This window comes from Larimichthys crocea, chromosome XII, assembly GCF_000972845.2.
Source record: "Larimichthys crocea isolate SSNF chromosome XII, L_crocea_2.0, whole genome shotgun sequence".
Taxonomy (NCBI): Eukaryota; Metazoa; Chordata; class Actinopteri; family Sciaenidae; genus Larimichthys; species Larimichthys crocea.
This window is the reverse complement of record NC_040022.1, coordinates 28,385,337-28,413,278: the sequence shown is the minus strand read 5'-3', so window position 1 is coordinate 28,413,278 and position 27,942 is coordinate 28,385,337. Positions and strand designations below refer to the sequence as shown.

The following is a 27,942-nucleotide window of genomic DNA, read 5'->3' as shown; positions in this document are numbered from 1 at the left end:
CAAGACAACATCACGGTCACCACGTAAAAGAGCCTCCTGGTAGCATCCAGGCATTACACACCGGACCTTTAAAGTCCTTCAATACTTTTTATTTCTGCTTTTGAGAATCACATTTTGAATTTTCAAGCTTAACATAGATGATTCATTGACTGAAATTCTGTCCGTCCTGGGAGAGGGATCCCTCCTCTGTGGCTCTTCCTGAGGTTTCTTCCACCTTTTTTCCCTGTTAAAGGTTTTTTGTGGGCAAGTTTTTCCTCACTGGAACCGAGGGTCTAAGGACAGAGGGTGTCACTCCCTGTACAGATTGTAAAGCCTCAGAGGAAAATGGACTTTGTGACTTTGGGGTATAAAAATAAAAATGATGTGATTTGATTATTTACTTTGAAGCAGAAACATCAAATGTGGGATTGTTTGAGATTCCTGTTTGCATGCTGCTGGTTTTCTTTGTCTTCTGTGAGAGTAAATTAGATATCCTGGGGTGCTGGGGAACATGTGGTCGCCATTTTTTAAAAACAATATCACAGAAGAGCAATCTTCAGTTGCAGCCTGTGTTGCTCTATCTGCGCTTATCGCAACTGCAACTGTCACCTCGGAGCCCAGAGGCAGCGTCCTCTCCGGGAGGAGGTCTGTGCTCGGTGAGCGGGCAGCGTCCTCTCCGGGAGGAGGTCTGTGCTCGGTCCTCTCCGGGAGGAGGTCTGTGCTCGGTGAGCAGGCAGCGCCGCCCTCTGCAGCCCGCAGCACATCCACGTCAGGCAGCTCAGGATTCAAACACAGATCAGTCCACAACACAGACACACGCATCTCTCTGCTCCAAGGTCACCGAGCGGCAGCCTGCACAGGACACACACACGCACACACACCTTCATCCATCCACCCACCCCCCTTCAAAAAGGTAAAGTAACGTTTAATGCATGTTTATCGCTGACGGCGCTGAAAGGCGAGCCGTGGCTGCCGGTGATCGGCAGGATTAACCGGGCTTTCGGCGGTTTTTCGGGACGCAGATGAGCATGTGTTGGCTGAATGAATGAAAAATGTGTGCACAGCGAGGCGTGAGTGTCCCTGACGGATGTTTGAATAGATGTTGTGATGCGTTCAGGAGCTTTTTGGAGAGAGGTGGAAAATCCCTGTCCGAGCAGTCAGTCAGACAGGAATAAAAATGATTTGGATAAAAAGAAGATGGACTTTTTTGAGCTGCTTTGACTCTGAGCCTCCGCCTCACTCCATGTAGGCCCTGAGCATGCCGACTGGCTTCATCCGGTCCCCTTTCTTACATCAGCAGCATCATATGATCAGGCTGCAGTGCTGGAGAATCGACCCCCACCAGGAAAACGGTGATAGAACTTTTCCAGGGTTTTCTCAGAATGACAGATCACAGCCCAGTCTATTCTTATCCAAAGACGTGTTTGTCCTGAGTAGGCCCATGTTTGGCACCAGGAGAGGACTCACTCCTGGTCAGCTGGTGAGCTGTATAAATAACTGAACATGTCACATTGTGCCTGTTTCCTCGGAAAGTGCTCTTTTTTATTTAGACCCAACAGCTCTGTGTGCTACAGAAGATGCTTAGAGCCACATGTGAATCATTGATTGACTTCTGAAAAAGACACACTCAGAATTATGACATTATATACTTTGTTTTTTTTACTTTAAACTCTGAACTCACAGCAGCCCTAATCCTCTTCCACAGTAATCAATGACATAAACAGTCATTTTCTGTTTCCATGTCTTGTAGCTACTGTCTGCTGTGGAAGAGCATCACAGTCACTTTAAAGTTCACAGTACTGAACAGCTGCCAGAGCCAGAAAAGATAAGAGTAGGCTGCAGCATACTGTAAAGAACACACTTATCTCAACCTGGCTAACATGAGGTACTATCAGCCTCCGTAAGAAAATGGTCATACCAGACTAAAGTAGAACTGTATCAGCAGAACGCCTGATTGTATTGAAATGAGACAAAGTTTGTTTCATTTCTTATAAATTCAACTTGTCATTTACAATTATTCTGCTCTCAAAAGTTACATGGTGAAGACATATGTCTTTACCTTCTTCTAAACATCACTTTATTCCGTTACTTTTGGAAATGACAACTGTTGAACCGTAAAGGGACTTTACATCAGATGAAGACTTGCAATAAGATTTAAGACAAAGGCAAAATTAGCCTCCAACTGGAAAACGACTTCCATTTAAAGGAATAGTTCAACATTTTGTGGAAATACTCTTTTTGTGCTGAGCGTTAGATTAATAAATGTAATCTCATGTTAGCAGCAGGTTAGCTTAGCCCAGCTTAGCACAAAGACTGAAACAGCTAGCTTGGCTCCGTCCAAAGGAAACAGAACCCCCCCCTCGACACCTCTCACCTACATCAATTCCTCTGTGTTGAACCTGTACACAAGGTGAACTGTAAAAGTTATATGGATTTATGGAGGGCTGTGCCGGATTCTTTTTTGGCCAGATGCAGTCACTTCCTGGAGCTAAGCTCGCCTGCTGCTGGTAGAAGCTCATAATTACTGTACACACATTGAAGGGGTATTAATCTCATCTGAATAAATAAGTGCAGTGTTTAAGATGAGATCTTCTATCACACAGTGCTCCAAGGGCAATGTTTACCTCAGTACCTAACTCAGGTCAGTGACGTTGCATCCTTGAACATAGTTTTTTGTTATTAAGGACATTGTGGATTAAGCTGTATTATTAGAGCCTGACCAGTATGAGACTGATCTGGCAGCAGATACAGTGAATTCTTTCAGCTGGGATGAACGATTGTGCACCGAAATGACTACACAGAGATACTCAGAAGGCCGATTTGTTAAATAAATAACTTTATTAATGAATATTTAAAAGTTCAGTGTGTGGGATGAATTTAGTGGCACAGAGCGGTGAAGTTAGTAGAACTGAATACCCCTCACCTCACCCTCCCCTTCCAAGCTTGTAGGAGAATCTAGAGTCAGTGTTCGTTTTGTCTGCTCTGGGCTACTGTAGCAACATGGCGGGCTCATTGGATGAGGACCCGCTCCCTCTGTCTATACAGGGCTCATTCTAAGGTACCGAAAATACAATTCTCATTTTCAGGTGATTATACACTAATAAAAACTTAAGTAGTACATTACTTAATACCAATAGATGAACTAAATCTCACACACTGGACTTTTAAGTCAAACGCTCTTTAATTTAACATCAACCGATCCTAGTCGGCGTTGCTGATACTGGCTGGCTGATATATTGGTTGGGCTCTATTAGTCAGTATTGTAGTAGACTTGCACAGTGTTTATTTCTACCTAAGGTTAAAATAACGTTCCTCCTGGTAACCTTCAATATTTGAGTTCCCCTTGGTTGAAAGTGGAGACGCTTTGCCTTTTGTTCGGTCTTGTTTTTCTTGTTTGTGTAGGTAACCCTTCTTCGTTGTCATTGCCCACACTGTTTGTTTCCCTCGAAGCGGTGGCCTCTCAGATCATGTGGCAAGAGCGTCAAAGTCAAACCTTTTTGAACGTTTCATTAGTCAGGTGTTTGACATATACGGTTTAAATATTTGTCCAGTTTTCTTGGTGAGTTAACTCCAGTGACTAGTTGTGTACCTTGTTTACCTGAATTTATTTCAGGGGCTGTTTTTTAATTTTTGGATAAAGTTTCAAAAACTGGAGCTCGTCCATTTTCCCTGGGGGACGTTTGTTGTGGACACAAACTTACTGTATGCAAACTGACAGTTACAGAACAAGCAGTGATACTCTGCATTAAAACCATCTGCTACTATTAAACACAATGACATCCAAATTAATTAATTAGTATAATAAAGAGTCCACATTTGAGACAGTTGGCATCCTTTAGTAGCCCAAACTGTCATTTTTCACCCTGTTTGTCTGGAAAACGTCCTGTTGTGTAAAGATGTCTTTAACAGGTTTCCCTCCATATCTGACCCCATGTCTATCAGGATAATAAATAAAATAAATTCATTACATGAATGTCTCGTAATGAACAGTGTGATTTCATTTGACAGTGAAGACTCAGACAGGAAACATTTAATTTGGATATTTTGGGGAATTTGGACCAGACTGATATATCAGTGGCTATTAGTTGGCTATTGGTGATGATGGCATTGAATAAGTAACAAGTAGTTGCAGCAGAGAAGATGAATTTGAAGTCATTTACTGTCATTATTGCAGTTTCTCCACCAGAGAACTTAGTGATGGGAATTCCAGCTCTTTTTAGTGAGCCGGATCATTTGACTCAGTTCACCAAGAAGCCGGCTCTTTCGGCTCCCAGACAGCTCTTCATTTTACCACTTATACCTTTTTAATGTTATGACTTGCATATCACTTAAATTTCAATAATTTGCTGTAGCCAATTGCATTTACAGTTGTAAAATCCCTTGTAACTCTCTGAAACCACCCAATGAATGCACTAACTTGTTTGAAAAACCACTCTGCTACACAAAGTAAATAGAAATGCCTATTAAAACCTAAGCACAGAAATAAAAAAAAAAGGACAGGTATTGACAATTTCATTTTTTTATTTAAACACGCACACCTGACAAAACAAGTAAAATACTGAAAAAAGAGATATTAAATAACTGCACTCAAGTAAATGTGCTTTGTTAATGCCCAGCACTGACATCTGGACAAATAAAACCACAATGTTTTTGGTATAGAGTCTTCACTCCTCTCTCTCCTTCAGCATGTCTCCCTCCTCTTGTCTCCTGTCACCATCTCAGCGCTGCTACCCCCAGCCCTCCCTGCTTGGTGGTATGATCCTTGTCAATCCTCACATGATTGGTTGCACAGCATGCGCATGACACCGTAGCAAACGCCCGCAGCACAAAAAAAAAAAAAAAAAAAAAGAATGGCTGGCGGGTGGACAGGAGCCGGTTCCCAACGTTCACTTAAAAGAATCGGCTCATTTGCGACCACACATCCCTAGTATCCATCAACATATAAAACAACGTGTAGGTATAATTAGAAGTCTAGGTTTTTATGGAAGAGCTGTCAAATCCCACTTTAAAAGCAGCAAGCAGTTGCTAATTAAGTAATTGGCAGGCTTTTAATTAAGCACTTTACCACCCAGAGATCACCTGTCAATCAAACTGTGTGGGTACATTCAGAAAGCCCTTTTCCTCAGGTTCACTGTTGATGTAGTTTCTATAGGTTGCAGATGGCAGAAGCAAAAAAACTAAATTCTTAACCTTCATTTTAGGAATCAAAGGTTCAGTGTCACGTGATGAATAATAATAATAACTTTACTTATATAGCACCTTTTAAAACAACAGACCTAAGGCTATGAACTGGCTCATACGGGGTTAACATGCTACCAATATAGTAAGGGGCCAGACCCTGACAGGCTTTAAAAATGATCAGTAGCTTTAAAATCTTAAAATCAATCTGAAAATGCACAGGAAGCCAGTGGAGATTAAATTGGTGAAATGTGATCGCCTGTTGAAGCCGGTTAGAAGCCTAGCTACTGCGTTCTGGACTAGTTGGATATAGATGTTGATACCAGTTTTGAAAATATAAAGGTATGGATTATTTTTTTCAAGGTCAGACTGTTGGACTCTGGAGATGGTTCCTAATTGAAAAGACTGGACAAGTTTATAGACATGGTTGGAAGCTGAGAATCTAACAGTATACTGATGGTTTCTGGCAGAGGATGCAGACCAGGAGTATTTTCTCTAAAGAGGGATTTTCTTCTGCATGACTACATAACATGTCTGCAGCTGTATGGTACCTTTTTTTTGTCAGCACTTCAGTTTAATCTCCACAATCTGCAGATGCTCTGCTAAATGCTTGATGTATGATATTTAATTTGCTATGTAAGCAAATGCCCATGCCTTTTATCTTAAGTCATGAGGCTCAACATGTAACAGAGCTTCAGTGCCTTTGGGCTTCATCACGTGTTCAGAGAAGAGGAGTGGAGCGGAGCAGCAGCTTGGGATTGGATGTTGGATGTGGGTGTTGGCAGCCCACATGGAAAGAAGTTAAATGGAAGGACATCCTTACTACTGCAGTTTTTTTTCTCTCACAGATTTGATCTCTTGATGTCAAACTAACAAGAAGCGCCTTTCCTGTTAGTAAATTCAACCCCAAAAGAACTAATAAATACATGGGAGTCTGGACCTTCCTCTGAGGTTTGCCGTTCAGTTTTAGTGGTCAGAGGTGTGTTGAAAGGATGTTTATTGGCTCACTTGAAAGTTTTTTAATCAAGGTTCTTCCTCAGGAATTAGCCCAAAGGCTTCAAAGTGCAGAGTCTGACAATTGAGTAGAAAGAGTATTATGGTCTTAGAATATTTAACAGGAAGACCCCCTGCCTGTGGCCTTTTTGACCAGAAAGCAGCTTATATAGGCAGCCATTGTTTCTGTGACATTTCTCACGTTTGTTGGTGTGCAAGACCAAGACCAAGGTCAAGTGTGTTTACTGCATCACTGCAGTGAGATTAGATGTCGTGTTGATAAGATGAATCAAATGTGTGGTTTAGTTAACATTTGGAGTTGCTGATTGGGCTAATGATGAACTATTTCTGAAGCAAAGTGAGTAGTGTTACTCGAAGGTTACCTTTGAGCTAATCTTGCGTTGCCATAACTAAAGTCCCATCATGAGACTTGGGTGAGTGGGTGGGGGCAGGTGTCGTAAGGGTCATGCTGGCAGTCACTGACTGTAGAGGTCAAGTTTCCTTGAGTGTGACGGGGCTTACAGCACTTGTTTATCTGAACAGGGACTACTGAATGCTTAAGGTTTCAACAAATAATAGGCTTTGTATTTTCAGGATACATGTCTTAAAGGAATGTCTTTTTACCCCCTAACTCTAATTTAGTCACGTTCCCATGCCAGACACCTGTCAGTCAGCTACCCTTCTGTTGTCCTTCACTACACTTCTAGCCCTACAAGGATTCACAAAAGCCCATATTAAGAAATGGTAATTAAATGATCACTGCCTGAGAAAGTAGAAAAAAGTAATCTTTCTTCTGCTCTGTACATTTGCAGTTCTTTTCTTCTTGCTTTAAGTCTAACTGTATTGAATTCTGAAGTCCTGGTATGTCTCAAAATATAAGGTAGTTCTTCACCCCAGGAGTTCTTAATTATGGAAGAGGATTAGGAGCACAGCTCTGAGTTTAAAGTAAAAAATTTAAACTCAGAACTCAAATATATTTTCCACATGTGGCCCTAATCCTCTTACCTCGTATATAATTAGCCATTATATAAGAATAATCACTCATTTTTCAAATGAGAATTATTGCTTCAGTTAAAGCAGCACTAGTCAATATTTCTGTGTTAACCAAGGATCAGATGACTGTGTCATGTGAACAATTAATTGCTTGTATTGATGAACCCATAAAGGATCTGCATTTCTTCTTACTGCGTTTTTGTGTCTTTCAGCTTATTGTTTTGATTTTCAGAGCTATTTTGGTTCAGTCTCATGGCTCTCTTTCGTTTCTAGACGCTGGAAGCTGATTTTGTAGCAAAAAGCTTGGTTAGCAACTAGCCAGTGAACATAGTGTAGCATTTAGCAACACAATAGCCAGATCTTTCTTGAGTTGGTGGAGAACTCAGCTGAAAGAAGAGTGAATATTGATCAGAAACACAACTTTAATTGAATGCTAATGTTGCTGGATGTGTAAATGGACAAATGTGTGAGTAATTTTTAAAAATACTTGCAACACATAGGACATAAAGAAAACAAAGTACAGCAGGTAGGCCACAGCAATTCAGGGAGTAAAGATTTGATGCTGGGAAATAATGCAAAGCTTGTGCAAATTTCAGAAACTTTGATAGCCACACCTATCTACACCTCCTTGAGTGAAACTCTGGGGTCTCAGCTGGGCTCCTGTTGTAAATTAAATACTGTGTATGGTCATGCTACAAAGAAGGCCGTGTTTGAGGCTTTCTGCCAGGGTACTAAGAAAAGCCCTTGGAGGACATACAGACACAGACAGATTTCACTCTTGCACTCTTGCAATCCAGTACAATGTAACCCGGTCTGATGAAATTTGGCCAGTTGGATGATTTGATTACAGACACACTATTTTGGTTCCTGTACTCCCGCCTTCTCCACACTGCTGACTTACTCAGCCCTGTTGTTTGAACCGGCTCACCAAGGTGAAGGCAAAAGGCCATCTCAAGTACATGCATTTTTGGACATGACTTTGTATTGTTTTTGACACTGTAGCAATTCATTGACACCTATACTCTCTTGTTTTTAGCCAAGTGCTGTGCAGGATGGCAATGTCTGTCGTGCGTTGAAAGTTGCCTGTTGATGAAACCTATGCCACCATGAGGTTTAAATTTTTGGCAACTTTTGGATGTTTTTGCATGAAATTTGGTTCTTCAGACTTTCATGTCCCCCTCAGGCTGAATTGTAATGACTTTGGGGGTCCCCGGGGCATCCTGGAAGCTGGTAGCTGGAGAGGTGCCAGTTCACCTCCTGGGCACTGCCGAGGTGCCCTTGAGCAAGGCACCGACCCCCCCTAACTGCTCGCTGGGCGCTTCTCAGGGGGGCTGCCCATCACTCCACCATCTCTCTCCAAAATTGCATGTCTATGCCTTGTACTGTTGTACTTGTAAAATGCATGTAAATAAATAGAGTGTAAAAATAATTTCCCCGTTCATGGGATTAATAAAGTATGTCTTCTTCAATGCCAACCTGTGGCCCTTTGCTCCATGTCTCTCTCTCATCAGCATGCTAAACCCACTAGAATCACAATTGCATTGTCACTGTGAGCATGTTGGCATGGATAGCATGGAGCATACAGGAGTATTTTAGTTGTTCTTCTCAAGATGCAATTTAATGTTTTAATCAAAACTGTCAGTGTTGTACTCGAAATCGACCTTGGTCTTGAGGCTACTTTTCTAAGGTCTTGGTCTCGTCTCGGAATCGACTGCATTTTTACTCAGCTTTGTCTCAGTTTCAGACAAAGAGGGCTCTGGATTTTATTTATTTAATTTCTTATTTAGTTCACAATAGTTGTTCTACAGGCTGTAGTTATAGAGCAAACACCTGTGTGGTACAGCAGAGGAACCATGAACTAACAGCTGCAAAGTTCCTCCAAGAAATCAAACTCAGTATTTTATAAAGCAAGTCATTAAAAAAGAAAAAAGAAAAAAAAGAAATGAATATGAACTAGTTCAGTTTTGGAACTGAACTTTTCTTCTTCTTCTTCTTCTTTTTTTTTTAATAAATAAATAAAATAAAAAGCATGATGATCATTAAAGTCATTTGTGAGTTAACATCAAAATCCTCCAAAATCCTGATCGGAACACCTTTTAATATTAACATTCAAGTACTCAGCCAAGCCAAATATTTGAAAATGTCTGAAAGGAAATTGTACCTTTACAACCAGTGTGTTCAAGGTGAAATTGTTCACAAGAGCACAAAGTTCTTTCAAGATCTCACCTCTCAATTTTGTTCTCTAAGTTCACGGGACTGATGCATGTAACTTTAAAATGTATTAACATTTTCTTTGGTGGAGCCCCTGGACCCCCCGAACAGATTATATCTGCGTAACAGCATCCAAAAAAACGCACTGAGATCCTGCAATACGCTTACTGAGAAGGTGGTGAGGGCCTCACCCAAAGAGATATGGCGAATATTAGCTACTTGTTAGCTACCTAAGTATGCCGCATACTGTCTGGTCTTGGTCTTGACCTGGTCTCGATCCCTCAAAGTCTTGCTCTTGTCTCGATAAATTCTGGTTTGGTCTTGACTACAGCACTACCGGCTTATGTTACACCAAGTCTTGTGTAGACACAGACGGAGCTTTGCTTTTACTTTACTTTGTGGGCCGAATCAAGGCTTAATATCTTCAATCCCTTTTTTTGAAGATAACAGTAAGCTGGCCCTTTATTAATTATACAAAGAAGTGACACCAAATACCCACCAGGGCTGCTGGTTGATGAGGGGTGGAATAAGAGCTGGCTGGCATGTAGCTGCTGACCTTTGAACCTTTATGTGAAGAAGAATTTCCTTGCAGGTATCAATAATCCGTTATGAAAATAACAAGTGGTTGCAATGTCTTCAAGTAATACTGAAGTCTGTCCTGTGGGTGTGATTCCCAACAAACCGCAGTTGTTGGACTTGGGTGTCACCAGAGATCAATTGACCTGGTACTCTCTTGTGTTTTAATACACTGTTCAGAGTGTGTGTGTGTGTGTGTGTGTGCGCCGCCTGTCACTCACTCCTCTGTCAGCTGCTCTTTTACTCAGTGGTGTCAGGTGAAGGACACAGCAGAGAGGATCTGGATAAGGAAATATTGACATTGTAGTGACTCAGCAGTGACTTTGCTTTGTTTGACTTTGTTTGTACTCGTACAGTTGATTGTAAACTGAATTCATCAGGCTTGTCTGAAAGTTTGTCTTTTCTTTACATTCTCCTCAGCTGTTACTTTTACGGTCATTCACATCGGAGCTTCACATTCAAACCCGCCAACTTAAGCTGCTTATGAGTTCTGCAGCTCGTCCGTGCATTGTTGCCATGCTCAATCAATCAAAAAACCAGTATCTACACTGAGTGCTTCTGCAGACCGCCTGTAATCTGATTAGTGTGGATTAAATAGACTGTATGGAACTGTGGAAAAAAGGCATAATCTCTAACTTTGATTAAAGGGGTAATACATGAGATACACACAGAGGATGATTTCCATTCACCAGGCTGGTTTTCGCACTAAGAGATGTTTATTTAGTATCCAGTCATCCACCCAGTTAAAACCAGGTATTACCAATACTAATGTTCCAATGCTATACATGTAATGTTTAGGCAACTGGCATTACAAAATGAAAGACCAAAACAAACTTAGTGTTAATGCATGCTCCACCTATTGTTGTTAAACCTTGGTTAAGCATTAGTTTCAAAAACAATAACCTCATTCATCATTGCGGTCACATTTATTTAAATGTGATGATTTGCGTAGAGATTTGTAGCACAGTGTGTAACAGTTAAGCAGAATTCTTTAGGATGCACTAAAAAACACTCTACAAACGTGAGATAAGGAACGTCACATGGGGACAGTCTTCATGTCAATTTAGCATCAATATAATCCATAAAAAAGTGTTTCTGTACAAACCTTACATTTTGTATCAAAGCCTGTGATTATCTTCGGCCTATGACAGAATCACACCCGTGCTGATGTTCAGTACGACTTCATTACCTCTCATGTGATATTGCTTTACTGTTAAAAGGAATCAGAATTATCAGTGTCTGATGAACACCAACACTCTCCAGCCTCCATTCAGGCCTCCAGCTGCTGTTTATTTTCCCTTCTATTTCTTCAACCTGTATGACACTCTAGTGACAAACTTATTTATGTTTCCAAAAACTTGGCAGATGTTTTTTATCGGCACAACAGTGAGTCATCTCATGGCTTCCCGACACTTAGAGGAGAACTTGGTATGCGAGAGTCTCTACAGCATTGTCACAACCCGATCTGGTAAGAGCAACATTATTTATTGATGTTGAGAGCTGATTTTCAGGTGTCCCTTCAAGACTCAAGTGTCCCTTTCCTCTGTAAGCGTTTGTTCTTAAATGAGACTGGCTGTAAAACAGAGACTTCCACCCACATTCCCCAGCGTTGGCTCCTATTTGTCAGCAACAGAAGCACCAAAGCTTCAAAGGACCTTTCAACCTGCTCATATGGCTGTCACTCAAAAACTTACATCAGATTTCATGTCATTTCAATAGCTGTATGAATCCCTTTTATGCATAGGAGGAATCACTCAAAAATGGTTTTCTGAGAAGTTAACTGTGACGGAAGAGTTCAGGGTTGGGTTTCATTGGCTTTATTCGTTTTTATAGACAAGGCTGTATGCAGGCAATTTGGTGATATTCTCACAGTTGTGGTCTTGACCGGACATGAGATAAAATCCAAACAGAACACTGTATTTTCTACAGACTGAGTATTATTAACCATGTGAAGTGAACTGACCTTGTAAAATCTGTGGAGTGCCCCTTTAACTTGTCTCTGGTCTGTTATCTGTCGCAATAACTTGTGTGAACTATTTCACAGCTGTCTAGACTGGTTAATCTCAAATAATTACTGTAATGTAAACATGTTGTTTCTTCCACTGGGGGCCATCATTTTAGTATGCACCATGAGCTAATACTACATGAATCAGGGCTGATGTAGAAAGGTGAAGCCAATGAACAGATGCCTGTTGTACATTGTGTAGGGATGGGAACTGATAAGATTTTTACGATTCCGATTCCATTATCGATTCTGCTTAACGATTTGATTCTCTTATTGATTCTCATTTGGGGAAAAAAGGAGAACAAACAGTTTGATCAGCATCATCTAGAGGAGGTAGTGAACTGGAACGAGTACTAGTACAGCTGCCAGCCTCTGAGCCAGCCAGACTCTCTCTCTCGTCATGGTCATCTTCTAAATCTAATGCAGAAGGCATTCGTTTAATGTGAACTGTTATAGCATGTTTTACAAAGCAGCACATCGCGCTAACATGGTAGGAAGTGTGTTATTTACCTTCTGTAGTAACTGCAGAGGTGGTCATAGCCTGGCTGCTGCTGATGCTGCTAGGTGGAGATTCATCTCCAGTCCAAAGCGTGTCAAAAACACGACATTCATTTCAAAATATTGCATGTTGTGTGCGCAAATGTTTCTGCATGTTCGTCGTGTTCCCTCCCGACGCTGTTATCTCCACTTTGCAATGATTGCAAGTCGCCCTGTTGCCGTCTGTTTTGGTAAAATGCAGCCAAACTTTGGAGCGTTTGAACCGAGTGGGTGACATTGTTTACTACTGATTGCACTGCACGTGCCGAACTTGCGTAAGTTACGTGCCGTAATTAGTCGTGCTTGCTGGAATCGATAAGAGAATCGTTGGATAAACTGCCAAACGATTCCATGGAACTGAAACACACGGATCCGGTTCTGGATTCCCATCCCTAATGCTGTGATGTGTCTGTGAATGTGTGTGTGTTTCTCCACATCTGTTAGCTTGTAAAGAGTCAGCTGTGTGAAGTGCGGCTGGGAACAGCTGTTTCTTGTAATTAGGGTGTGTTTGCTTTGTACACCAGCAGCACCTGATTTTTCTACTACGCTTCTCTCAGTTGACAGCCTCCACCCTGTTCATTCCCACGTGGTGGCTGGGTGGGGTCAGGTAAAATGAGTGCATGCCCTCTAGAAGCAATAATTCATACTGTGTGTGTGCTACATGTTTGCACATGTCTTCTCAAGCATACAAACCTCTGGTATGTCCTTCTCTCTCATGTGTCACATGTGTACTTTTGGCAGGACAAAGCTTTTCACCGTGTTTATGATCACACAGCCGTCTGTATACTGTCAATATGACCTGCAGCTGGTGATCTGATTTATCTATAAACCATCAGTGATGATCTGTGACATTTCCTACAAACAACTGCTCACATTCTGAAGTCCTTAAGGATTTTAGAGAGAGGAGGAAAGAGCCTGCCTCATTGTGACTGATCAATAATCAATCACAGGATAAAATGAAGTTAAAACACAGAGTAGAAAGAAAAGGAAAGGGCACAGAATGCTGGTTGTTTCTCTGATTTCCTCTCTCCCTCTCTTTTCTGTCGTTGCAGTGAATAGTCAGCGTTGAGGTGGGCCAGTGATGCCGCCCCCAGCCGCGAATCCCCCCGCCGTGCCCCCACCAGACGGCGGTTGGGGTTGGGCTGTGGTGTTCGCATGTTTTATATCCATAGGCTTCTCGTATGCCTTCCCCAAAGCCATCACAGTCTACTTCAAGGACATCCAGAACATCTTCGATGCCTCTTACAGTCAGATCGCATGGATCTCCTCAATCATGCTCGCGGTCATGTATGCTGCAGGTAAGTCATTGGTTGTTGTTTTTTTAAATCTTCATCTCATTTTAAAGTTGCGCTCAAACTTGAATTCTCATTACTTTTTAGTGTGTTGAAATCAAAACTATCATCATACTGCAGGCAGCTATTTGTACAGTGTGAAACAGTTGACTTAAATCTGACAGCTGGTGATTCCAGGTGACTGGCTGAAGGCTATCGAGAATGATGTTGATGCAACACCTCTTACTCCTTTTTGAAACAAGCTCACTTAGCGTTGGCCATCAACCACTGATGATTTTAAACTGTCCATTTAGCATTTGGTAAGTCCCATCGTGCTGTTAGGTTTGTATTCCAGTCAGAATGTAGACACTAGCAAACTAGTTCAAGCTTTCAAGCTTCCACTCGTCAACCAAATGCAGCCTTGTTGGCACAGTGTGCGAACTAGTCCGTCCAACATGGCACAAACTTGGCATTACTTGGTGTTTGTTTTGTAGACAAGGGTGTATGCTTGCAGATGGTATTGGCAAAAAAATTGGTCTAACCAGTTAACTGCCATGAGGAAGATGTTATCAACCTGTTGAGCGTATCCAGCTGTTAGCTGTCTCTTTCATGGCTTTAGTCCCAGCCCTGCCCAATGTCAACTGGGATCGGCTCCAGCCCCCCAGTGACCTTGCAAAGTATTAGTGCTTAGAAAAAATGGATGAACAAATAATACAATTCTTCTTTTTGGTCCAAATAAGTACACAACTGAAATTGATTTTATTTAATAGGAAAAATGTAATTCAACATGCTTCAAATACAAAGCATGAAAGTGGTGTGCTGCCCTAGTTGGACATTTAGATACAAAGAATATGTAGGCTACCGATTTCTTAACCCAAATGAAAATGGGGGAATCTCTTGAGGATTACATTTTCTCACACACATTGTTGTTGTTAAGGATTATGTGTTACAAGGAGGTGGGTGCATTATATCCTGAGCAGATGCTTCATTCAAAAGGCCAGAAAGTCTGATTTATTCAAGTGTTTCGGTCTCGCTGGAATCATTGTGGTTTGGTTTCAGTAGTAAATAACAAGATGGAGACTGAAGCTGGAAGTAGGTTGTGTCATCAGATCATGACCTGGATTTGAAACCACAGAGTCACATGCTGAGCCTCCAGACAACCAGAAAAACACCATGTTAAGCCAAGCTAAAGCAACAAATGAGAATTCATTAAGTATCACTTACAGATTTATAATTTACATGTTGATTTTGGGAAATAATTAACTCAGGGCCCGTGGAGCAGGCATGTAAAACAGGCATTTATTACAAATGCATGCAGCATAGAACAAAATCAATACTTCTTATGAATTTTAAAGACATTTTAAATGATTTGTTCTTGCTGCATGCCAATATAAATAATATCAAGGAGCTCAAACACCAATTCAATTCCACATAAAAAGGCAAAATCTTTTAGCATATGAAATACCCACACAATGCTACAGCTGGTCACGCGTTGCTTCATGAATAAGGAGCCTTTTGAAGGGTCAGAATATGTTTCCAGCAGGTCATCTTCACCGCCACATTGCTCTGATCACCTGCTGTATCTCACACTTTGGCTCCGCAGCCTTCTGTTTGGCAGTGCAACGACTGCCATCTGTCCACGCTGTAATCCTCCTGTCACTCGATCTACCGCTGTTGTCGCCGTCTGTACTGGTCAACAGCAGGCCTCGAAAGCTTATTTCCTGTGTTGTTATACTGCTGCCTCCACCAAGAGCAGTAAAAGAATTTAGTAAATGCTTCATTCAGACATCTTATAACTGCAAGTGTCAAGATTTTAATACATAAATGTTACATAAGGTTAAGTCAAATATTGTGACTCATTTCACTCTTTGAAACAGAGCTCATTCAATCAAAATCAGGTCAATATTAGCTTGATGACAATATATTATCAGCATATGCATTGACCGATAAGTAGCAAGATATGTGATAAGTAAAGAAATGCCAAAGATACGGTATGTGTGAGGACGTTAACATGCAACAACCACCTGCACGAACAGAAACGTTCTTAGTACGTCATTTAAGAAAAGTGGTCCATGTCCGATGTGAATGCAGGTCGTGCCCGGTTCAAATCTTACCCCGTTACCCCCAATCCTGTAACGTAAGCTGTAATTAAATATAGTACACTCTGCTTCAGCAAGACATTTTTTGGCATTGAAACCAGTTTATTTCCGACACAGTCCAGCTCTGCTATGACAGCTACAGTAATATTTCTTCTTTCTTTTATTCCTTACACCACTCCTCACACTGCTATTGCTCTATTTTCACCTGCTGACAGCAAGACTTCAGATTCTGCACTGTCTTGTTCTTCTTTTTTTACTCTTTAAATAAGTGGAAACTTGCCCATAAATGCAGCAGAACCGGTAGCTTCATATTGCAATTTGTTGCGTCGCGATTAACTCTCACAAGTTTGGAGTTTCTCATGGATAGGTGGCACTCAACAAGTCGAAATGATTTATACCAAACCTGTGCAGTTTAGGCTAACTGAATACATAGATACATAAATGAGGCCCAGTTCATTTTCCAACTGAAAAAATGTTCCACTTGGCATAGACGTTGATAATATTTATTTAATAGCGACATTAAAGGGATTCTTATATTTAAAAAAGCAAGTATTTTGGCTGACCTCAGTGAGAGCTATGCTTGCCATGAAGTGTGTTGGCCATCAGTTTTTACCGATCACTGACTGCTGCTTTAGCTTCACAATGACTGCATGTCATTCCTGTGCGGTGATGTCGTCAATGTGCTGTTACTAAGCGATCGGCCGGCGTTACTCATTTATTCATATTGATTGCACTCATCAGCTATTCATTAAACATCTGTTCTCTTGTTCTGCCTCACAGTGAAGAAGCAATCACTGTTTGAATGTTTAGCACCTTTCTAATTCCCCTGTGTGTGTGTGTGTGTGTGTGTGTGTTAGGGTTTACACAGCTTGGTCATTATTATGAAGCTGCCTGATAAAGAGCAACCAGAAATATTACTCGAAATCAAATTGCAGACATGACCGTTTACTTATCACTACTGTCCAGTGCCAACCTTGTGTCTACAAACTGTTAACCTCATAGTAACTAAAGTAAAAAATCAATCTTGGTTTTAGCTTCACAGTTTTGTTGATCCAACCTTTTTGTCTTATTAAAGTGTGTGTAATCCTTCAGTTTTAAAGGTCTGGTGTGTAAGAATTAGTGGACCCTATTTACAGATTATGGCAGGAATTAAAATATAATAAACTGTTTTTATTGGACCGGACAAACCCTAACACTGGCTCTAGAGATGGGATTTTCTGTTTTTTGCTAATTGATCGGCCACTGCAGTTTCTCCTGCTCACTTGGAAGGGGGGGGGTCCTACACACTGGACCTTTTTATTAATTACTAATTTATTAATGAAATCATCCAAAACAGAAACACAGAAGGTTTTTACTCAACAAATATTTTTACAGTGCATTTTCTATTAAAAACTAAGCAGTCAAATATCAGATTGAACCATCACTAATTATCTTTGCTCATTAGAGCCTTACAAATTGAAATGGTGGTGTCATTTTTTTTTCTGTTTGACCATACTTTTTTTTACCAAAATTAACAAATATTTGTCAAACTCATGACATCCCCCTAAGCCTCAACTGTACTTTGTGTTGCTAACAAAGTACAGCCTCACACACCTTTCTTTACTTCAAAAGTTTATTTTGTTTGTTGATATTTTATAGAATCACCTCTTAGTCAATCAAAAAACATAAATAGATTCATCAATGTTGAATGGGCTCATTAGTTGCAAACCTACACTGCTGTTCAGTTGGTTGCATTTCTGGACAAAGATCATTCCAACTGTTCAGTTATGATTTAGTTTTAGCTCCTTATAGCACCTGTTTCTACAGAATTATAGGAAGCCATACAATATGTCACATGTCTGTAAGTCTTTACCATCTATCAGTGTTAACAGAGGTAAAAACTTTTAACTTCACGTCTCCCATTTATCAGAAGAAACCAACTGATCCACCCCTCACAAGATTCTGATCTGTTTATACTGTACTAACATTATATTATGTTGCTGCAAAGACTTCACCCAGCCTGATATCAGTGCAGTTTTGTTCCTGACTTCCTGGAAGACAGTTTCACCTGCAAACCATATCATGTTCCCGCCTATAATAAATTACAGCCTTACCCGTCTTTGCATATTTTTATAGTCAGTTGCTTGGTTGGCTATGCAGATGACTGGGCAATCCTTTATTGCATTGCATCATACAGCCATAAAGCAACACATTTCTCAGCACAGCGAGCGTCGCTCTGTGATGACGCATTTAAGCTGCAGGCTGTGTTGGATCAGTGTCGCTAATCCATGCACCCAGAGAGAGGCTTGACCTTGGGCAAGGCAGCGAGGAAACAGTACACTCCTGTGTTACATTCACTGTCTGTGAAGACGGGTAGATGGTAGGATTCCAAATAAACAGAACAGACGTGATTCACTTGATAAATAGGTTTATCCTGAAGCAAAAAACATTTTTGTTTTAGGAAAGCATTGAGAGAATTCCTCTGTATTATCATAAAAGTCTGCAGTTTAAGCTACTGCGCTCAACTAAATAGACTTTTAAAAGTTTTCTCTTTAGTCTGCATAAAAATCCCTGAACAAGAAAAGCCCTTTCCACTTCAAGAGCACCTTGAGGGTCCCTGGATTTACCGCATATGAACCTGACTGAGCGCTGAGCCCCTGCAGTCTTTTAGTGTGCATGTCACAGCAGATTGGATAATCCACAGAGCATGCTGGGAACAGTTTGCACTGGGACTATTTCTTAAGTATAAAGTCATTCAAATGAAAAATGCTGAGAGTCCTGTGAATTGTCCAGAGTAAAGGAGATGTTGTTCCTGAGAAAACATTTAAAGCTGCACTTCTCCTCAATTATATAGGCTCTTTTTAGTATAGTATCAAAACAATGTTGTTTAAATTCATTTTTAAAGATTATTGTTTTGCCCTTTTCAAGCTTTGTTTTGATAGACAGCTGAAGAGTGACAGGAATGTGGGGAGAGAGAGATGGGGAAAGAGCTGGGTTGGATTTGAACCCTGGGTTTTCGCAGTAAGGATTGAGCCTTTGCACATGGGGCGACTGCTCTACCAACTGAGCTAAACACCGCCCCGATTAGTGCCATTTTTGGCTGCAGCAGTGAAAAAGCTCTAAAAGCTGAATGTACACAACGACAAATTACTAACAAAGTTATCAACTAGCTGGTGAGCAAAATGGATAATCCATCTCTCTGCCAAAGAGCAAAATTGAGCTAAAAGGAGAGTCAATACTCTTCCATCATGATTCCAAATGAATGCTAATGTTGCTCCGTGTCTGCTGGATATATCAATAAACAGCTGTCGGCTAACGAGCACGTAGATGGACTAGAAAATTGGAGCCTTCTGGTTCAGCTCTCTCTTCCTCACAACAGTCCGGTACACCACACCATCTCAGGCTTCATTTTCCCTCAATGGTGAATAAGACCCCAAGATACTTGAACTCCCTTGGTTGAGGTAGCAACTCACTCCAAACCCAGTGGGAGCATTCCACCGTTTTCCAGCAGAGAACCATGGTTTCAGCTTTGGAGTTTCTGTCTTGCATCCCGACTGCTTCACACTGGGCTGCAAATCGCCCCAGTGAGTGCTGAAGGTCACGGTCTGTGGTTCTCAACAGAACCACATCATCTGCAAAAAGCAGAGATGCAATCCTGAGGTGCCAAAACCGGACACCCTCCTCACCTCGGCTGCGCCTTCAGATTCTGTCTGGTCTATTATTCCATGGCCAGGACAGAATCCACATTGCTCCTCCTGAATCCGGGGTTTGACACTTCCCCACTTCTTTAACCCATCCAGTTGATGCTGCTTGCTGTTACACGGATCTAAACATTACCTAAAAGCCTCATGTCAACCTGGAAATATTTTAAAAGTTTTATTACCAGGCTGGAGCTGATTTACTCTCCATTATGACCCTGTAAATACCTGTGTAATGGGTCGGCAGCCAGACACACAGTCACTTCAGAAAACCATGTCTGTGTCTCTCTCAGCAGAGCAGCTTTTAAAAGTTGTTTGCTTCCATTTCTGTCGACTTTATCCTATTTGAAGTGTGATGGATAGCCAGCATCCTCACATCGTGAGCTGTAGCAGGCCTCTTCGCTGTAGCTCACATTAAAGGGTCATGGAAAAAACTGTTAGACACATTTCTATATGTGTCATTTCCTTTTGGGATCTAGGTGGTTATATTTAGTTTGGGGTTTTGTCCACTGTGTAATGAAGTCCACGCTGTGTCTGGCCAGGACATGATAAGCCTTTTTCAAGGGATGTAATGTGCAGGCTCAGGGGCTTCCTCATCTCGGCCGATTCGGGTCCCCGCCGAGCCCCCGAGAATACTGATCACTGCTGTGGATGCAAATGAGGGGAACTTTCCTCAAGGTCGAAAAAAGATTCATGCAGAGCAAATTAAGTCAGATGACTCCTCGCCCGTTGTGGCTTTTTAAATTGCACTGGGCCTGGCAGAAATATGATACATCTTCTGGTTGGTAATGAGAGCATTATTTCAAAAAAATACATCTTTCATTACTTTTCTCTCTCCCTCTTCGATTCACACCTCCTGTACTTAAAATTCAGCAAAGGGATAGGGGAAGGTGTCAATTATGAGATGCACAGATTGCTAAAAAGTGCTTTGAGCAGCCACATTATTCATCAGATGTTATGTACTAAGATATATAAAACGGATCAAATATCCTCATACCAGAAAAATGTAGACAATACAACATAAAGTAACACAGCAGCAGTGTAATCGAAAACTTATTTTTACTTCAAAACTCAGTGAGCTGAGTCATAAGTAAAAGATCAGTCCTTGCCGTGGCGGCCCAGGGTTCGAATCCGACCTGCGGCCCTTTGCCACATGTCATTCCCCATCTCTGTTTCCACACATTTCTGTCAGTCTTCAGCTGTCTCTGTCAAATAAAACTCAAAAAGACCAAAAAATATCTTTAAAAACAAACAAACAACCGTTCTTACCTCAGAGTGTATTGGATTTTCTTAAGTTATAGTTTTGATTGGCCTTGTTAGAAGACTCAACAACACTTCCAGTTATAACAGAGTGCAGATGATGAGTCATTAGTATAGAGGAAACTTGCCTCATCATGGTCATTTTAATGGAAATGCTCTTTCTGTCCATTATGTATTCCGTGGCCTTGTTTGATGCGAGCAGTACTGAATTATAATTACAACAAATGTTGTTATCATTCCTCACAGTCATGCTAACCTTTTAAAACTGCACTAATCAAATGACCGTCATGTCGAAGATGTTTTCCACATCCACAGAGAACTGCAGTTTCTGTTAGCTCAATGGAGTGTTGTAGCATCTATCAGCTAGTTGCTTTTGGTTTTTAGTGTTTTAGTTTTAGACTCTGACAAACCAAGGGTCCTTTGACTAAACAGCACACTGACAGTTGGCAACTATATGATGTAACATTTAACTACAAAAGAGCCAGATAGTACCTGGAGTTGGTGGACACTAAACCAGAGCTAAAAGTAGAGTGAATACTGGACTTCAGATTCATCACATGGACACAAACATGATTCGAATGAATGATCTTTGTTGGATGTGTAGATTGGTCAGTGTTTGTGCCCCCAGATAGGCAAAAATCAATAAATGAAGCTTTAAACAGCAAGTTCATTTCTGAGATATAGAAATTTGATGATCTGAAAGGTTAGAAAAACAAACCCCACCCCACAGATTATCAGGTCAATGAAAATGAAGGAACACACCTCAGACATTCATTACATATCATATCATACTGTTCAACAATTTCACTTTAAACACAGTAATAGTGTGCACAACTATAGTATGGTTCTCTGAATCTAGTCTGCAAGGAAGTTGATGTACAAGGCCTAATAGTTACTATGGACAATTTGTTAATAATATTACAGTTGACCCTTGTTTAGACTTCTAATTAAGTCATTTAGGTAATATGGTTAAACTGGGGATTTGGTTTCAACCTAATTAAACTCAATTAAACTCAAGAGATTGGCAGAAACATCTCTGGCACAGCTTTGCTTTTGCCTAAACATAAAAACTGTATGTTAACAAAACATTAAATAGAAGAGATGCAAGTCTTTTCTCATTCTGCACACAGTCAGTTATCTAAATGAACTGATCTGAGCGATGATGAGAGTGCTGTTTAAGAACTAAAACAGCACAAATGCTGCTATTAATAGAAGCTGGTTTTCCGCTGGCATGTAGCACTAACCAGATTAAATCATTATGCACTCACTCTTAGTGATCCTGACTACTGTAAACATCAGACATGTAACTTGATTTAATGTCTTCCCTTTTTTTTTTTCTAGGTCCCATCAGCAGTATACTGGTCAATACATATGGTTGCAGGCCGATTGTCATGATGGGGGGCTGCCTCTGTGCCACTGGCATGATCTTAGCCTCCTTCTGCACCAGCGTGTTGCAGCTTTACCTCTGCATAGGAGTTATCGGTGGTAAGTCCATCTAAATCCAATCAACTAAATTTTGAGGTAATTAGATTAGCCTCTAATTCTAAGTAGTAGGTTAAAAATAACTGTTGGGTCCCTGTAAGCTCACCTGGTAGAGCACGTACCATGCATAAAGGCTGAGTTCTTACCATAGTGGCTGAGTTTGAGTCCAGCCCAGGCTCTCTGTTACATGTCCTTCCCCTCTCCCTCCCCTAACTTTCCTGTCTCTCTCTACTGTACTGTCAATAAAGCCAAATATGCCCAAAAATGAAATAAAACCTTGTTCCAGGAAGAACATGTTTTTGTTTATTCAATCTATTTTGGTTCTTGCCTTAATTTTATCATGCTGCTGCATTACTCATAGTAGGGGTATGATTTTGTTCAACCTCATGACATTTTCTTTCATTGGCTTCTTGAAATCTTTTCAGCATATGTCAGAGATCTACTGTAGATGCAGTACGAATATCAAAAAAAGAGTACATTTAAATCTCTATGAAATAACATGAATCTACCTTCTAATAATCAATACGTACGTGTAGAGAGAAAACTGTCTTACTGTGCACCAAGGCTCCTTAATAGGGCACTATGGGCAGATCTCTGTAATTCTCATTACAGGGATTCAATTAATTCATTAATAATGTAATGGAATATGTGTAAAAAGCCTGATGTTCCTCTCTCATCTTTCCTCATAGGACTTGGACTAGCCTTCAACTTGCAACCAGCACTGACGATGATTGGCAAATACTTCTATAAGAAGCGGCCCATTGCTAACGGGCTGGCAATGGCAGGCAGTCCAGTGTTCCTCAGCACCTTGGCTCCTCTCAACCAGTACCTTTTCAATCACTTTGGCTGGAGAGGCAGCTTCCTCATCCTGGGTGGTCTGCTACTGAACTGCTGTGTGGCTGGTTCCCTCATGAGGCCTCTGAGACCGCCACCTAGCAAAGTAAAAAAAGACGAAGAGTTAGCCATCGTCACCACAACAAAAGAGAAGAGCACTGTTTGGCAAACCGTCAACAAATACTTGGACCTGACACTCTTCAAGCATCGTGGTTTCCTCATTTACCTGTCTGGTAATGTCATCATGTTCCTTGGCTTCTTTGCACCTATTGTCTTCCTTGCAGCCTATGCTAAGGACATGGGTGTGGATGAGTACTCAGCTGCTTTTTTACTCTCAATTCTGGCTTTTGTCGACATGTTTGCCAGGCCATCTATGGGACTATTGGCCAACTCGCGCTGGGTCCGTCCCAGGATCCAATATTTCTTTAGCTTTGCGGTGCTATACAATGGGGTGTGCCACATCCTCTGTCCACTGGTGGAAAGCTACACAGGTCTGGTGGTGTATGCAATGTTCTTTGGCTTTGCCTTTGGCATGGTTAGCTCAGTGCTTTTTGAAACACTGATGGACCTGGTTGGGGCTCAGAGATTCTCCAGTGCTGTTGGACTCACCACCATTGTGGAGTGCTGCCCGGTCCTCATTGGTCCACCACTAGCAGGTTTGTCTGAGATCATTCCATTCACTTACGTTGGTTTTTACTTCCTGGAAGGAATGAAGTGTTAGCATTTCTGGCTATTAGTCAATTAATTTCACAACATGATTAAGCCCCAGTCACACCAGAAAGGTAGTGTTTTTTGAAGCTGTTAAGTGACTAATCACAGTGCCTTGTTGGCAATTGCTACCATGGTAGCAATGGAGGGCTACCCTCGAATGTGTAGATTTATAATAGTTGACATTTTTTGCACATTACATCTCAATTCTACTGAGCAATTTTATAACTGTGCTGATACTTTAACATTTTGAACCTTGTGTTGTCTTGCAGGCAAACTGGTCGATATCACAAAAAACTACAAATACATGTATTTTAGCTGTGGAGCTATTGTGATTGTGGCAAGTATTTGGCTCTTCATTGGAAACTTCATTAACTACAGACTCTTAGAACGTGAGCGCAAGCAAGCAGAGATGTACAAACAGACTGAGACGGAAGATCCAGACCGTGCTCGGGATCAGAAGGAGGCTGATGGTAAAGCCCAGGCGTCAGAAGAGCTGGTTGACAAAGAAGACGAGGAGGCAATGCAGAGGGAAACTAACATCTAGCTGTTGCTGCAGAGTAGGACGAGGAGGCAATGCAGAGGGAAACCAATGTTGGTTTCCCTCTGCATTGCCTCCTCGTCGACGATGAGATTGGACGAGGACGGGAGGACGAGGAGATTGCCTCCTCGTCCTCCCTTTAGCACCGTCCTACGATCAAACTGAGCTCCAAGCCAAGCGGGGCTTTGCGGTGTTCGACCAGGTTCTATTCAGAGTTGTCTGCACTTCTCTAAACGCTTACTGCCAAAGCAACAATTGAGTTGTAGGAAGCTGTGAGCTGTTATGTCTGTTTGTCAGAGTGAGTATAACAGATATATTAACCAGAGAGAAAAGTGTAAGATAATGTATGCATGTGAAGAGGTCAGAAAATGGAATAGAAAACAGTAAACTACTAAATATATTTTCCTTTTTGCCACGTTCACCTCATATCGGATTTATTGTAAATACAAGACTGCAATTGGGGGGAAAAGTACGCTCCCAACTGAAATTGTATCAACTAAGAGCTTACATTGCACCAAATCCACAGATGTTAGCAGATTTTTAGAAAATGATTTACATTCACAGTCAGACAATCAGTAATTAAGTATTATTTGCTGCAGTTTGTTTCTGGTTGATTTTGTTTCAACAAGTTGAAATATTCCAAGCTGTAGCAACAAACATTCTTCCGATATGACGTGAATGTAGTGTCAGCATGTTGTCACTGTTCCAACAGCACCAGCAACCTGAATTCATGTTAAAAATGGAATCTATCATCGTCACAATGAAGTCTTGGTAAAAATTCAAAGGTTACATTTATAAGACGAGGCAGTGAAATGATTTCTTGATGGGTAGAAGGCACAGGTTTGATGCTAATACCAGCCAGTGTCCATTCGAGGGTGAAGTTTTGTGAGTAACACTGATTACTAACTGTGCCACGATTAATTTGATGTATGAGTTGCATTTTTGCCTCTTTTAGGAGATTTGAAAGGCTGGAATAACTTCATAGAAGCAAAAGCTTGAAAAATTTGGTTATGTGGTTGGTCGCTTAGCTTTATGGGAAGCAAAAACTCCTGACAACTTGTTGCTTGTGTTCACAGTATGAATGCAGTGTTTGCAATCCCAGTGCGCTGGAAATGGTTAATCCATCTGGTGATTTGTGTTAAAGCAAGGACGCAAAATCCTAACTGCACTGCATTTAATACGGCAACCGGGTGCCCTAAAATTCCCACTTTTCATAGATAGAGAACAGATGTGTACACAGCTGGTGACGCTGGTGCTCGTGTATTTTGCTGCCCGCCTGAGCACTGTAATGTTGTGTAGTAAAGCCTGCACAAACGTCCCACTTTAGTACTTTCGATCAAGTCATGAAATGCTTCCTGTCAGTTGTCTATTGTTCCATATTGCACTTGTATACAGTATGTTGCACTATGATAGAAATGGCCATACTTCACCCCAAACATCTTTATAAAACTGCTGCAATTCAATGATTTTCGTTATGGTTGAATGTAATTTCCTCTGTGGGCCTTAATAAGGTATTAATGACCAAAAACCATCTGCATATTAGCGGGTTTTATACACAGACCCCATGAGCAATATAATATTTGTCTTGTGGTCAGCTTGACACTTCATTCTCTGATACATTGCCTTAAAAGTAATGTAACAAATGCAGGGGAGTTGTACAGTGAATACTCAATAGTATTGTACGAAGTTCAACCTATGTTAAGGTGTTAAATGTGATCCACTTGTGTTATTTGCTGTGATTAACTTTAAAACTCACAAGAAGTCACTTTAATCTCCTCCATATGTCTCTGTACATTTCTGTATTCAAGTGTTGAAGCTACGAGATTAAGTATTGTTATTCTGTATAGTCTTTTCATGAACTAATTCACTAACATCATTAACACACCAGTATGGAATAGTACTACTAATTACTGATGCTAATAAGACTACATGTTTGTATTGTGTGCAAAATGTACCAGATGAACATACCGTATTATGTAACAGTCTAAATGTTGCTGTAAATGTCACTTTTGTTCAATATTCTATCCATTCCATGTGTTTTTGTGAGTGTCCTGCTGTGTTGTTGATCAGATTTCATCTCAAGCTTTTGGTCTCAATTGCCGTCTCAGATGTCCTAACAAAGCCAAACACATTTTAATAACAAATGTAATCTATCAAAGCAGTCATGAACAAAGAACAATGTTATTGTCCTCATTTCTTTTGTTTTGAGCTTTGAATAGTTGAATGTGTTGTCATGAAAATGGATTTCCAGCTGTGTAGCGAAGGTTCTCAACCATGTACCGTCCACTTAAGAGTCATGCCAAGCAAACGCTACGTAGCTGTGAAACCTTCTTGGAGGTCGTTGTATTTGTCTGGATGAATTCTGAAGCTAATGGCAGAGCAACGTTGAGAATATTTGCTATGCCATTTACTGTAAATAAGATCAGTTGGAAATATTTGCACACTTTTGTTTGTTTAACTAAGCTCTTGACATTTTTGAGAGTTCTTTTGAACCATTTTGAGATGAGCTAGTCTTGGTTGTGTCCCATCATCATGTGGACAAACCCAGTTATTATTTAACACGTGTAACTTTAACTTAGCTATTCAGATTCAATCCCATAATCCACTTAGTTCACCAGCATTTCATGCCGTTTTTCGACAGTATGTCTGTATTCTTTATAGCTTTGATTAATGAATAACATCAACACTTTATGAATGCTAACTTGACCTTCATTTACTAAAATCAAGACGTCACTATACTTATTGTACATGATGACTCTCAATGAGAGATAAAGACTGCTGTACAATCACTTTCTACCAAATAACACTGCCCCCTGCTGGTTTCAAACCACACAGACCAAAAGATAAAGGAAAGCCAACCTCCCTTTCATCCACTCATTTTCAGAAATGGAGTGGATGAAAGTGGATTTTTTTTTTTTTTTTTTTTTTTAAATTACCATTCAGGGTTTCACTTTTGTGTGTAACTTCAGTACTTTTTTTGTTGTTGTTTTTTGGTGGCGGTTTTGTCAGTGAATTACTTTGTATGTCTGTGTAAAAGTAAACATAAAGAGCAAAACACATCCTTGTAATGGTTTGATGGACCTTTTTTTTCATCCATGTAGAGTTTATGAATCATGCTCCATGTTCTGTTTAATCAATAAGTTCTGAACCTGAGGGTCGGGAACCCCCAAGGAGTCGCAGGATAAATCTAAGGTGTCATGAGATGATTAACAATATTAAAAGGTCTCAAGTAGTTGTTTCATTTGAAGGGAGCTGCTGCTGTAGAGGTCCTTAACATGCCTCTCTGGTCACAATGTGTAGTAAATAACATGTGCTTGAAATCTGATGGTATTCTTGTTAGTGCTGCAAAACCATGAGATTTGTTAATGTATTTTTGGTTCATAACATTTATTCTAAGATACATAATGATTTTATTCAAATATAGATAATTGATTGAATTTCATATGCATAGCCTTATCAATGATATTGATTAGCATCTCATGTATTTTGTGTTTTGTTTCTTTAAGTGTGGAAACATGTTTGTTTTGAGGTTTGCTTAAGACCAAATTTAGCTAAGTTAAATTGAAATGAATATTAAATAGTTTCACCCCTCCTGTAT

The 27,942-nt window shown here is 40.6% G+C and overlaps 1 protein-coding gene across 2 annotated transcripts; it reads left to right on the top strand.

Moving 5' to 3' along the window:
* The first annotated feature begins 347 nt into the window (after positions 1-347).
* Positions 348-27,011, top strand: zgc:165507 (monocarboxylate transporter 2). Of its 2 annotated transcripts, XM_019267367.2 has the most exons (6): positions 614-628; positions 713-892; positions 13,525-13,770; positions 22,121-22,264; positions 22,951-23,751; positions 24,076-24,350. In XM_019267367.2, exons 3-6 carry the CDS (start codon positions 13,554-13,556, stop codon positions 24,348-24,350), a joined length of 1,437 nt encoding a protein of 478 aa, XP_019122912.1. In that variant the 5' UTR covers positions 614-628; positions 713-892; positions 13,525-13,553. The 2 variants fall into 2 exon arrangements, with proteins under 2 accessions (XP_010752227.2, XP_019122912.1); XM_010753925.3 differs by having other exon boundaries at positions 348-892; positions 24,076-27,011.
* The last annotated feature ends 931 nt before the right edge of the window (positions 27,012-27,942 follow it).

Excerpts from the sequence above, each read along its gene's own strand:
- zgc:165507 (XM_010753925.3), top strand. The coding sequence starts at position 13,554 with ATGCCGCCCCCAGCCGCGAATCCCCCCGCCGTGCCCCCACCAGACGGC. Across the intron at positions 13,771-22,120 it reads CGCGGTCATGTATGCTGCAG|GTCCCATCAGCAGTATACTG; the intron begins GTAAGTCATTGG and ends TTTTTTTTCTAG. Across the intron at positions 23,752-24,075 it reads CATTGGTCCACCACTAGCAG|GCAAACTGGTCGATATCACA; the intron begins GTTTGTCTGAGA and ends GTTGTCTTGCAG.